The 13112-nt window shown below is 41.6% G+C and overlaps 1 protein-coding gene across 1 annotated transcript in view; it reads right to left on the reverse strand.

Moving 5' to 3' along the window:
• Positions 1-10501: 10501 nt before the first annotated feature.
• LOC124099163 (sperm motility kinase 2B-like) overlaps positions 10502-13112 on the reverse strand; it is a 54688-nt gene continuing 52077 nt past the window's right edge. Inside the window, exon 3 of the mRNA XM_046454192.2 lies at positions 10502-12270. Coding sequence (XP_046310148.1) covers positions 10689-12239 — 1551 coding nt within the window. The 5' untranslated portion in view covers positions 12240-12270 and the 3' untranslated portion in view covers positions 10502-10688. The remainder of the gene's footprint in view (positions 12271-13112) is intronic.

Genomic DNA, 13112 nt, shown 5'->3' on the forward strand with positions numbered 1-13112 from the left:
TTTCCCTTAGAGCAAAGAAAATCTGAACATACAGCACCTCACACCATTTCCTTTTTTGTAAATTTTATCAAACTGTAAAATTGTATTAAAATTGATATTTCCCTCTGGTGGCCAGGTTTCTCCATCAGAGAGTTTGTATTGAGGCCAGGCCAAGAAAATGAGGCGCTTTTTCTTGAGCATCTGAGGTTCAAATTTATCCCAATTTTTCAATACGCAGGCTAGTGGTGCACCTGGCGTATTGGAGAGAGAGAAGCTCCCGTCTGAGTGAGAAGAAAACAGGACTCAGGCGCCCATGCCGCGCTGGAGAAAACTGTTCTCATTAGGGACGTCTCCCTAAGCTTGAGCTTCCTAAACGGTCCAGAAAACCCGTCTCTCACCTTGCTTTGCCAAGGGGTTTCTGGTCCCCTTTAGCAAAGTGCTAGGGTCTCAGTTTGCCCTGTGCCAGAGACCCTGGGAGGATTCAGACTTAAGGGCATTACTGCTTATCCTCCCGGCCACTAAAAACCCATTGCAAAAGAGAATCGTGTGCTCTTTTGTTGCCTTTGCTCTGTAGACTAAAGGAGCCGCCTAAGTGTTAAGGGATATCTACTGGTTGTAAGGTAGCAGATTACCAGAAGGGTTGATTCTAAAAATGCCTCTCTAGCAGCTTAAGGAACACAACACATTTTAAACATTGGGGCGATAAAACAGACTAGTGAAATTTACCTATGCATCTTAGGGAACCTGGGCAGATTTTGCTAATTATCCCATGCCTTTCTCTCAGTCCTACAACCTGAATTGCTAACATTTCTGACCTGCAAAGGAAGGGGAGCATCCAGGAGGAATGGATGTGAGGTTGGGAGTGTTGCATGGCCCATACGGAGGCAAATGTTATTGGGGCTTTCCCTCAGTGCCATTCATCTACCGATCACCCTAGATACCCCTGAGGGCTGTCAGGAGGGGGCTCAAGAGAAAGGAACCTTAGGAATCGTCTGAGTGTAGCCCAGACCGGAATTCCGCAGTTGTTCCAAACTCCTTCCTCCACCTCCACGCATCTGAGGCAGATCGGGATTCGGGACACTGTGTACTCACGCCAATTGCTCTCCAGGCCCAGACAGAAAAGTTGGAAGCGGCTTTGGCAGAACCCAACATGCCTGCTCTGTATTGAACAGGTGATTGAGAGCTGCCTAGGCCGGGAAACCTCTCACCCGAGTCTTGAAGAGTGGCGGCTGCACTAATTGCGTTTAAGTAGCCGTCGGGTGTCCATCTTACCCTCCAGAAAGAAAGAGAGAGAAAGATGCACCTCAAACAGACATGGGGTGCGTGCACTTACCTCGGTGTAGAGTCTCGGTGGGACCTCCAATATGTTACCGCTGTTGACCGGTGATGAGTCCTTGCTTCCCCAGTGTTGAAGAATAACACCAAAGAAGCACGCCGAGGCAAGGTCAGAGTAGAAATTAGAAGTTTGTTAAAGGACAGCAGAAAAGACTTCTCCCGGAGGAAGAAGGGGACCCAAGAGGTGGAATCCGTGGAAGGGATGTTGTCTCCCCTTTTTATAGTTCTTTCAGTGATGGAATGTAGGTGGGAAGGCCCGAGGGGTGGGACACAGGTGGGCCAAAGAAGTAATCTGGTCAGGAAGGACTTCTGAGTCAGCACCTTTTTGCTGGGGGCTGTTCATTAACATTTCTTTGAGGTGGACTTTGGCCTAGGGCCTTTTCGGGACTTCATTAACATTCCATGAGTTGTCCTGTGTTTTCCCTGAGTCATTCTCCGCATGGTCTCCATTTTAGATTTCACTCGATATTAGACCGATTTATCTAACTACACTGACTACCTAACTTTAAATCTGGCTTCAGTTCCAAAGAAAAATTCATTGCATGTTGAATTATGGAAATGCTTTCAGGCTTCACTGGGGTATTCACATGACTGTATGCATCTGCCAAACTTCATTAAACAATGCAAGTAAATGTTATTTTATGGTATATAAGTTTCAGTTCAATATTATGGCATTCTTTTTAAAGAATGTGGGCCCTGAAAAAAAGATCACACCATGACCAGAACCAACTTTTTAGAGTCCCAAATAGCAGTTCCCTGTTAGAAGTGCTCCTGAGACAGTGAAACATAGAGGTATTGTGAAGAGTTAAGAAGGTAGCCGAACGGCACATACATAGAAACTAAAAACTTGATCTTTCTGCCAAGACGGCAGCCTGAACATTACTTTTCTTTTGTATGTCCCTCTATAACAAGAGCAAAAAGACTGCTCAAAAACAATAATTAAGGATTTAAAGACATGAACCCTAAAGGACAGAAAGGATGGTGTATTTTTCAGGATTCTGTAGAGAAACAGAATCAATAGGAAGTATGATTATGAAAAAGAGATTGACTAGATTGGCTTATACACCCAGAATCAGGATAGCCCACAGTGGCCATCTGTAAGCTGGAGAGCTGGAGGAACCAGTAGCTGTGCAGATCCAAGAGGCTGAAGCCACAAAACTAGAGGGATCAATGATGATATCCCAGTCTGAGATGGAATCCTAGAAAGTGCCTGGAGAATCACTAGCATAGTCCCCTTTAGAAGAGAAAGAATCTGATGTCCATTGGTGATTAAAGCAACTATTAAGAAACCATTCCCCCCAAAAATGGATCTTGCATCTTCCATTGATTCTTTCTTCTTCCAAGCCTCCAATCTATTGGGCTGTGCTATCCCACATGACAAACATTCCTACACACCCCTCAGTTGAGAAACTGATGTGACTCCATTTTTGAAAATAAATAACTGTCTAATTAGGAGCTATTAGATTTATGGCTATGTATTGTTTGTATTGGGTATTGTAAACATTGATCTCCCCTTTAAAGGCAAGGTATTAGTAACCTGTAGGAACACAACAAGATTATAGGGTAGAAACTGTCATATCTCAGCTCTGAACTGCAAGAGAGGAAGACTCGCCAACACATGAAAAAACAAGGGAAGAAAGTGCCCCAAACAAACCAAGGTGATACAATAATAGAATCCATTGACACTGCAGTCGATGAAATGTCAGAGAAGGAGTTCAGAATGTACATAATTAAAATGATATGAGCATCAAAGAATAACATAAGAGAGCAAATAAAGGCAAAATTGATCACTGCAACAAAAAGACAAGAGAGCAAATACAAGTAGCAAAAGATTTCTTAAAGGAAGAGACAGAGATTCTGAAAAAAAGCTAAACAGAAATCCTTGAAATTAAAGAAAAAATAAATCAGATTTTAAAAACCTCAATAGAAAGCATCACTAACAGACTAGATCTTGGAAGACAGAACCTCAGACAATGAAGACAAAATATACAATCCTGAAAATAAAGTTGACCACATAGTGAATATGGTAAGAAACCATGAACAGAATATCCAAGAATTATGGGATAGCATCAAAAGACCAAATCTAAGAGTCATTTGAATAAAGGAAGGCATGGATATTCAAACCAAAGGAATGCACAGTCTCTTCAATAAAATATCTGAAAATTTTCCAAACAGAAAGAATGAATTGGAAAATCCAATACAAGAGGCTTACAGGATACCAAATGTACAAAATTACAACAGATTTACATGTAATTTTATATATAATATATATTGTATAATATATAATAATTAAAATTTACACATTATAATAAAAATGCCTATCATGCAGAATAAGGATAGAATTTTAAAGTCAGGAAGAGAGAGGAATCAGATCACACATAGGGGGACCCCAATTCAGATCTCAGGAGATTTCTCAACCCAGATTCTCAAAGCCAAGAGATCCTGGAACAACATACCAAGCTCTGAAACAAAATGGATGCAAACTAAGATTCTTATACCTAGCAAAATTAACCTTCAGATTTGATGATGAATTAAAAACCTTTCATGATAAAAGAAAGTTAAAAGAATTTATGGCAAGAAAGCCTGCACTACAGAACAGTCTTGGCAAAATATTCCATGAGGAGGAAATGAAATAAACAGTAAAAATCAGCAAAGGTAGGAACTACACTAAGGGAAAGGACAATCAAAGGAGAAGCCAAGTTCTGTTAAAAACCAAAAATAAACCAAAATGCCTGGGAATACAAATGAAAATGAAATACATATTTCAATAATAACCCTGAATGTAAATGGCCTAAACTCATCAATTAAAAGACATAGTCTAACATATTGGATTTTTTAAAAAGACCCAACAATATGTGGCCTTCAAGAGACTCATCTCACAGGAAAAGATATCCACAGACTAATGGTAAAACAATGGGAAAAAACATTCACTCACATGGGCCACATCAACAAGCAGGGGCTTCCATCCTCATATAAGATAAAGTAGACTTCAAACCAAAGTTAGTGAAAAGCAATAAAGAAGTCATTTCATACTACTCAAGGGAGTCATATATCAACAAGACAAAACAATCATAAATATCTATGTATATCAAAAAACCCTTCTCAATTTCAAGAAGCAAACAGACCACAACACAATTAATACTGAGTGTCATTAACACACCTCCCTCACCACTGGATAGATCTTCCAAACAAAAACTAAACAAAGAAACTACAGAATTCAATAATGCAATCAATAACTTAGATTAACAGACATATATAGAATATTCCATCCATCATCGAGTGAACACACTTTCTTCTCAGCAGCACATGGATCCTTCTCCAAAATAGATCATATGTTAAGCCACAAAGCAAGTCTTAGCAAATACAAAAAAAAAAAAAAAAAATAGAGATACTGCCCTGCATTCTGTCTGACCATAATGAAATTAAATTAGAAGTCAATGATAAAATTAAAAAGAAAAGCTACTCCAACACCTGAAGACTAAACAGTATGCTATTGAATAATGCATGGATAACAGAAGACATCAGGAAGGAGATTTAAAAAAATTCTTAGAGATAAATGAGAACTCCAAGACAACTTATCCAAATCTCTGGGACACTGCCAAGGCAGTACTAAGAGGAAAGTTCATTGCATGGAGTTCTTTCATTAAAAGAAGAAAAAGTCAACAAATAAATGACCTGACATAATAGGTAAAAGCCCAAGAAAAGGAATAACAAACCAACATCAACATAGTAGAAGACAGAAAATAATTAAAATCAGGGTGGAAAGCAATGAAATTGAAACAAAAGAAACAAGTTCAGAAAATTGACAAAACAAATAGCTGGTTCTTTGAAAAAATATAAAATTGACAAGCCCTTAGACACTCTAATGAAAAGAAGGAGGGAGAAAACTCAAATTACTAAAATTTGTGATGAAAAAGGAAATATCACGACAGACACAATTGAAATATAGAAGATAGTTAGAAACTATTTTGAAAATTTATAATTCAGTAAAATAGGAAACCTCAAAGACACTAACAAATTTCTAGAGGCATATGATCAACTCAAACTGAGGCAAGAGGACATGCACAATTTGAACAGATCAATTTCAAGCAAAGAAATAGAAGATGCCATCAAAAGCCTACCAATCAAGAAAAGCCTAGGACCAGACAGATTCACAGCTGAGTTCTACAAGACCTACAAAAAAGAATTAATCTCAGTACTCCTCAAATTATTCCATGAAATAGAAGGGAAGAAACCCTCCCAAACTCATTCCACAAAGCTAGTATCATCCTGATACCAAAACCAGACAGAGACACATCAAGGAAAGAAAATTTCTGACTAATTTCCCTGATGAACATTGATGCAAAAATTATCAATAAAATTCTGGCAAATCGCATACAAAAACATACTTTAAAAATAGTGCACCATGATCAAATGGGGTTTATTCCAGGAATGCAAGATTGGTTCAACACACAGAAATCAATAAATATAATTCATCACATCAATAGACTTAAAGATAAGAATCATGATTATATCAATTGATGCAGAAAATGTATTTGACAAAACACAGTACCCTTTCATGTTCCAAACATTAGAAAAACCATAATGGCAGCTATTAAGACAACAGTAAGAACATCCTCAACATTGTAAAAGCTATCTATGCTAAAACCAAGGCCAACATCATTCCTAATGGAGAAAAATTGGAAGCACTTCCTCTAAAACAGGAACAACCCAGGGATGCCCTCTTTCACTACTTCTATTCAACATAGTCCTTGAAACTCTAGCCAGAGCAATGAGACAGAAGAAACTTCAGAACACTAAAGAAACACACTGAAAAAGACCTTAGAAGATGGAAAGATCTCCCATGCTCTTGAAGAGGCAAAATTAATATTATCAAAATGGCCATACTACCCAAAGCGTTATACAGATTCAAAGTGATACAAATTAAAATTCCAACATCATTCCTTATAGAAATAGAAAATGAAACCATGAAATTTATTTGTAAAAATAAGAGACCCAGAGGGGCTGGAGCTGGGGCTCAGTGGTAGCACACTTGCCTAGCATGCGGGAGGCATTGGATTCTATTCTCAGCACCACCATATACAAATAAATAAAATAAAGGTCCATCAACAACTAAAAAATATTAAAAAAAAAAAATAAGAGACCCAGAATAACCAAAGCAATCCTTAGCAAGAAGAATGAAGCAGCAGGCATCACAATACCAGATCTTTTATACTATAAAGCTATAGTAACAAAAAATGATATGGTATTGGCACAAAAAATAGACATGTAGACCAATGGTATAGAACAGAAGACACAGAGACAAACCCACATAAATACAGTTATCTCATACTAGACGTACATTGGAGAAGGTGCCAAAAACATACATTGGAGACGATATAGCCTATTCAACAAATGGTGCTGGGAAAACTGGAAATCCATATGCATCAAAATGAAACTAAACCCTATCTCTCACCATGCACAAAATTCAACTCAAAGTGGATCAAGGACCTAGGAATTAGACTAGAGACCCTGAGCCTAACAGAGGAAAATGTAGGCCCAAATCTTCATCACGTCAGATTAGGCCCCAACTTCCTTAACAAGACTCCTAAAGTGAAAAAAAATAAAGAAAAGATTTAATAAATTGGATGCAATCAAACTAAAAAGCTCCTTCTCAGCAAAAGAAACAATCAATGAGGTGAAGAGAGAGAGCCTACAGAATGGGAGCAAATTTTTGCCACATGCATGTCAGATAGAGCACTAATCTCCAGAATATATAAAGAACTCAAAAACTTAACACCAAAAAAAATAAATAAAACTCAATCAATAATTGAGCTAAAGAGCTGAACAGACACTTCTCAGAAGAAGATATACAATTGATCCACAAATATATGAAAAAATGTTCAACATCTCTAGTAATTAAAGAAATACAAATTCCTGTCTGTACACCCTGTGCCTACTCTAAGAGTTCATCTCATGCCAATAAGAATGGAGCTATTAAGACAACAGTAACTGTTGGCGAGGATGTAGGGGAAAAGGCACACTCATACATTGCTGGTGGGACTGCATTTTGGTGCAACCAATCTGGAAAGCAGTATGGAGATTCCTTAGAAAACTTGGAATGGAACCACCATTTCACCCAGCTATCCCACTCCTCGGTCTATACCCATATTAATACAGTATGTCTCAGCATACTATACTAATATAACAGCATCAATGATGATACATTCAATTCACAATAGCTAAACTATGAAAATAGTATGAAGGCTCCTCAAAATTTCAAAAACGTAACTACTACATGATCCAACTATCCCTCTAATGGGATATATCCACAGGAAATAAAATCAGGGTGTCATAGAGACATCAGCAGTCCCATGATTATGCAGCACTATTCACAATAACCAAGATATGAAAACAATTTAAGTACCCATTAGCTGCTGAACCAATAAAGAAAATGTGTTACATAAACACAATGGAATACCACTCAGCCATAAAAAGGAGGAAACCCTGGCATTTGTGACTGCATAGATGGAACTAGGGATTATTAAGTGAAGTAAGCCAGGTGCAAGAAACAAAGGCTGCATGATTTCACAAATGCATGGAATCTAGAAGAGTTGATTTCAAAGAAGATGTAAATAGAATGGTGCTTACCAGTGACTGGGGAGAGTAGGGGGGAGGAGGAATGGGGAAATGTTGATCAAAGGGTACTAAGACACCATTAAGATAGGAGCAAGAACTCCTGGGGTGCTCTTGTACAACATGACACCTACATATAACAGTTATGAACTGGGTATCTGAAAAATCCAGAGGATTTTGAATTTTTTTACCATAAAAATTTTGTTTTAGGAAATAGGTATGTTTAACCTGATCTAAACATTTCACAATGTACCCATGTATTAAAATATCACGAAACCTCATCGTGTGTATACTTTTTGTTTTGATGTATCAGCTTGAAAAAATAATTTAAGTTCAAAAATACACTGTTTAAAATCCATTTTTCTTGGCTGGCCATGGTGGCCTACACCTGTAATCCCAGCAGTTTAGAAGGCTGAGACAGGAGGATCAGAAGTCCAAAGCCAGCCTCAGCAATGGCGAAGCGTAAGCAACTCAATGAGACCCTGTCTTTAAATGAAATACAAAATAGGGCTGGGATGTCCTTCTGCTCCTGAGAACAAGCCACACAAAATGCAAAAAGGCGTTCCTTCTCTATACTGCCTCCCTCCCATCCTCCAGGATCCCTGCACACCTCTGTGACTGTCCCAGTGTGGGCCTGGAGTTGTCACCTGGGCCTGGGCTTCCTCCCCAGGACACTCCTCCATGATCCTCAGTAGGCCTCTCCTGCTTCCCAGAACCCCCTGCACATTGTGACCTTTCAGACAGCTCTTAGACAATCCCTTCCCTAGGCCAAGGTTGGGTCAGAAAATGACCATTTCCTGTCTGTACACCCTGTGCCCTGCCTCAAGCTGGGAAGTGGCTTTGCCTTAGGGGGATTCACCACCATTGGGATTTTTCTATAGAAAAATGTGTGAAGACTTTCTCTTTAAAAAACTTCCATCTTACAACTAGAGCCCTATCACAAAATAGCAAACTACTAAAATGACACATGTGACATACTTTTTTTTTTATAGGTATCCATATCTGACCACTGAGAGAATAATAGGAAAAAACTGTCAGATAAACTCTGGGGGTGCAGTCCTGTAAAGGTATCAGGGCAGAAGGAGTTAGAGCCTCCCCTCCTGGCCAACACAGTATTCCCACTCTTCATTTGGGCACCCTTTAATTTACAAACTTCAGCATCAAGAGAACCCAAAACAAAGAGCAATTCCACATGGGTACACTTTGCCTTTATGTAAATAGCATCCATAAGATGGCCTGTCATCTGACTCCCCAAATCCCATGTGCTCCCTCCTCTGCTACCTCTAGTGTTATGCCAGATTCATGGGACCCCAATAGACCTCCAGGAGCTGAAACCAGTGCAATCACACAAGAGTCGTTATTGCAAGCTTGAGCCAGGATTCACAACCGTTTCCAATGCAGCAGTCCCAGGGAGTGAGTCCTGGTCCTTTGTTAAGTGAGATTTTATAGGTTTTGGGGGGATACTCTATGCATCACAACATCATACAGCAAATCATTCCATACCGCGGGAAAGTCAAACAACAACTCTTAACATTGATTAGCACATTCACTGGCGGGAACAAGTTGGGTAGGGGTGATTGGTTAGTTCAAGAGGGAGATTCCTTTGAACTGATTGGTTTAAACCACGAGGGGTGTACATACAAAACTACATGGTTTCCCAACATGTTATCAACCACCATAAACTACTGGGGGGGGTCATCTGGCATCCCAGGTATTTTCCCTGTCTCATGCTGACTGGTGGTTACTAGGGGGTTGCTATGGGTCCTCACCTAGCCTGAGTCAGGGACACCTGGCGCTGCAGGTCTCTCATTATTTGCAGACAAGCAACTCAGCAGGGTGAGTATGTGCTTAGGAGTGCTCTGTGGGTTTTTCCAAGGACAAGGGTCATGCCCCCTTCCTGGACAGGCTTTGCTCTGAGATAGAGGCTGGTTTCTCAAAAATGGGGTCACATTAGTTTCTCACAAGCAGGAGCCATGAGGATTTGGGTGATGAGGCAGCATGGCAGGTGGTGAGGCACAGTCACTGCTGCAGGCAGGCCCACCCCTAACCCCTGGCCCTCCTCTGACTTCCTAGCAAACAGTATGAAGGAGATGATGCCATAGAACACTCTGGGGTCTTCTCGGATATGATTTCTCCAACAGTTCCCACCCACCTTCTTCTCCACATACCTCAGAGAGGGATTCCTTCTGCCAAAAGCTACCAGATCAAAGTCACTCATATCTACACTGGCTCTAAGTCAAAATATTCATCCATTAGTTTAATGGGAACAAGTCTCCACTGGCACTAGATCAAAGCAAGTGAGTCCCCATCTACATTGGCTAAAGGTGAGTGTGTTCCCTTGTACACAAGCTAAAGCCAGTGAGTCCTCATCTGCACTGGTTCAAGGTGAGTAGGTCTCTGTACATTGAACAGGAGAGGGAGGCACAGTGGTGCAGGCCTTAGAGAGGATGCCTGGTGGGCTCCAGCCCTCACTCACAGACACCCCCCACCCCGTTTGTTAGATCAGTTTTTTTTTAATCTTTAGAATATCAATTTGACTATGCAATTTGAGAGAAACAAATTTATTAAGAAATATCTCTGCCATAACAAGAGCATGGGAGAGAGGACAGAGAAGAGCAGAGTAGGGGAAGGGTCCCAGGGTAAATAGTCTCATCTGATGTCCCTGGCAGGTGAAGGCAAGGGAGACGCCTGATGTCCAGGTAGATCCAGGTGTGCTCCTGGCTGGACCCTATGTGGAGAAGCCCAACCAGTGTGCACTCTCAGTCCTGCAGCTGTTGGGGTCCACATGACCAATGCCCACATAGTGATGACAGCATCCACAGAGCAAAAGGTCCTCTGGCTGGCTGTTTCTTCGTTTGGTCCATCTGAACTGTAGTAACATAGGATTCTAATCTCCTTGTAGGAGCCTCGTTTTCGCCAACACATGAGGATGTGCTACAGCACAGTACGCGAAAGGAGGCAGCGATCCTCTGCCTCACCCGCTTCCAGCCCTTCCTGTGGCCCCAGGGACACCCTGTGGTGGCATCTTGGGTGACATGGCTGTCTGTTGATGGCCAGGGTTGGGGTGAGTTGAACATAGAGTGATGCTGGGAGGCTAACCTGGGAGTGGGGGGCTTCTCATGCAGGAAGCAGAGACTAATGGCAGGCCAGCTGGCCCTTCTGAAGCCCTTCTGCCCTGACTCCTTGGCCTCCTGAGGCTGATGATGCTCACAGGGCAGGGGGAAGGTGTGAAGGGCAGGCTCACTCGCCCTCCTCTGCGGGAGGGCAGGGGAAATGGAAGGATCCCTTCTCACAGGCTTCATGCAGCCTGCCCCCTGGCTTATCTGCTGCTGGATTATGAGATAGGAAGCCATCGCCTCATCAAACTTTTTCTGGGACAGTGACACCCAGGTACTGTAAGGGTCGTACCCCATGTCGAACAGCATTGTCAGTACTGTGGGGTCTGAGAGGTTGGGGAGGGGCACATCATGGTAAGATAAATTCTCCTCATCCTGATTCAGCCACGGGTCCGCCAAGATTTCCTCTACCGAGAGCCTTGCTCTAGGGTCCACTATCAAGATTTTCTTCAAGAGTCTTTGTGCTTCGGCCGAGACATGCTGGGGAAATTTCACCTTGGGGTGTAAGATCTTCTTCCTTAGCCTCTTCTTGCTGGATGCCTTAAATGGGCGGTGTCCAGTCAACATAAAATACAAAATGACACCCAGGCTCCAGCTGTCCACTGGGGGACCCTCATGTACTTCCTTGCGCACAAGTTCGGGGGCATGGTACTCCAGAGTGCCCCAAAACTGGGTCAGCTTCTGCCCAGGCTTGAACATGGTGCTTAAGCCAAAGTCGATGATTCGGATGTTGCCTTTGGCATCCAGCACAATGTTCTCGGGCTTCAGGTCTCCATGCAAGATGTGCATCTTGTGGCAGTAGCACACTGCACACGTGATCTGCCTAAACAGTCTCTTGGCCTCATTCTCCTGAATGCCCCCAGGCAGGATGAGGTCAAATAAAGTTCCTCTAACCCCGTACTCCATCACGATGTAGATCTGTTTGCAGGTTTCAATCACCTGAAAGAGCTGGATCACGTTCGGGTGGTTCAGGGTCTTCATTGCCCGTATTTCAGGGAGGACCAAAGTCTTCCACATGCTCCTTGGCAGGACTTTCACTGCCACCTCAGCTCCAGTGCGCAGATGGCGAGCTAGTTTGACTTGACAAAACAATCCGTACCCAATGTCCTTCAAGACCTGGTAATGGTCTGTGAAGGCCTTCTCCTGGCAGGAATAAGGCCTCTGCGACACTACACTAGTCTCACCACTATGCATCCTAAGCAGGAACACCAAATCAGGATGCTACCTAAAAAAATAAAATAAATAAATAAATAAATAAATAAAACAAAACAAACAAACCAAAAAAATAAATAAATAAATAAAAATAAAACAAGACTAAACAAGAAACCCAAATCAAAGAACCAATCTCCAAAGACCATAACCACCAACGGCCAACCACCAAGCAAATGTGCTAACTAGCTGGGAGTCCAACAGGTCACCACCAAGAGCTTCCTGTACTTATGGACAAATACCCAGCTGCAGCCACCCTCTTATACATCCAGTGTTTGAAATTTGCTCACATTGGTGAGAAATGTCCTGGTCACGCCTGGACATCACCCACACTGGCCATCTCCCTTTAGGCCACTTTCACAGTAAGAATCAGAAAGGAATCCAGAAGTTTTTCAATTCAATGGGTTATAGAAACTGACATGTATCTTTTTTAATTAAAATTTGTACAGTAGTCAATGGACTTTTCATTTCAAGTCTAGAAGTCTGTAATCACTTTGGCATTGAAAGACCTCATCAGATCTACATTCAAGGTATCCCACTTCTTTTTCTTCTATCCAACACTGAATAATGGGTGTCAAAAGGATGGTTGCACCTCACACACATCATTATAATATAACAATGCTCTGTTCCTAAGACCCTCTAGAGCATGGTAGGCACACCTACAGGGTTGACAGGGAGAAAGGGCTCATCATAATTTCCCCATAAGGTCTTCATCAGATCTCTGCTTAGAAACACTAGAGCACAAAACAGTGTGTTGAAACATTCAAAGTGATAAAAGATATACTCTGGAAGCCAAGAATCCTAGAACCAGTACAAGTGTCCATCCCAAAGCGGGAAGAAATGGAGGCATTCTCAGAT

The sequence above is a fragment of the Marmota monax genome, unplaced genomic scaffold, assembly GCF_021218885.2.
Source record: "Marmota monax isolate L192 unplaced genomic scaffold, Marmota_monax_Labrador192_F-V1.1 WCK01_AAM20220418_F8-fsc00011, whole genome shotgun sequence".
Lineage (NCBI taxonomy): Eukaryota > Metazoa > Chordata > Mammalia > Rodentia > Sciuridae > Marmota > Marmota monax.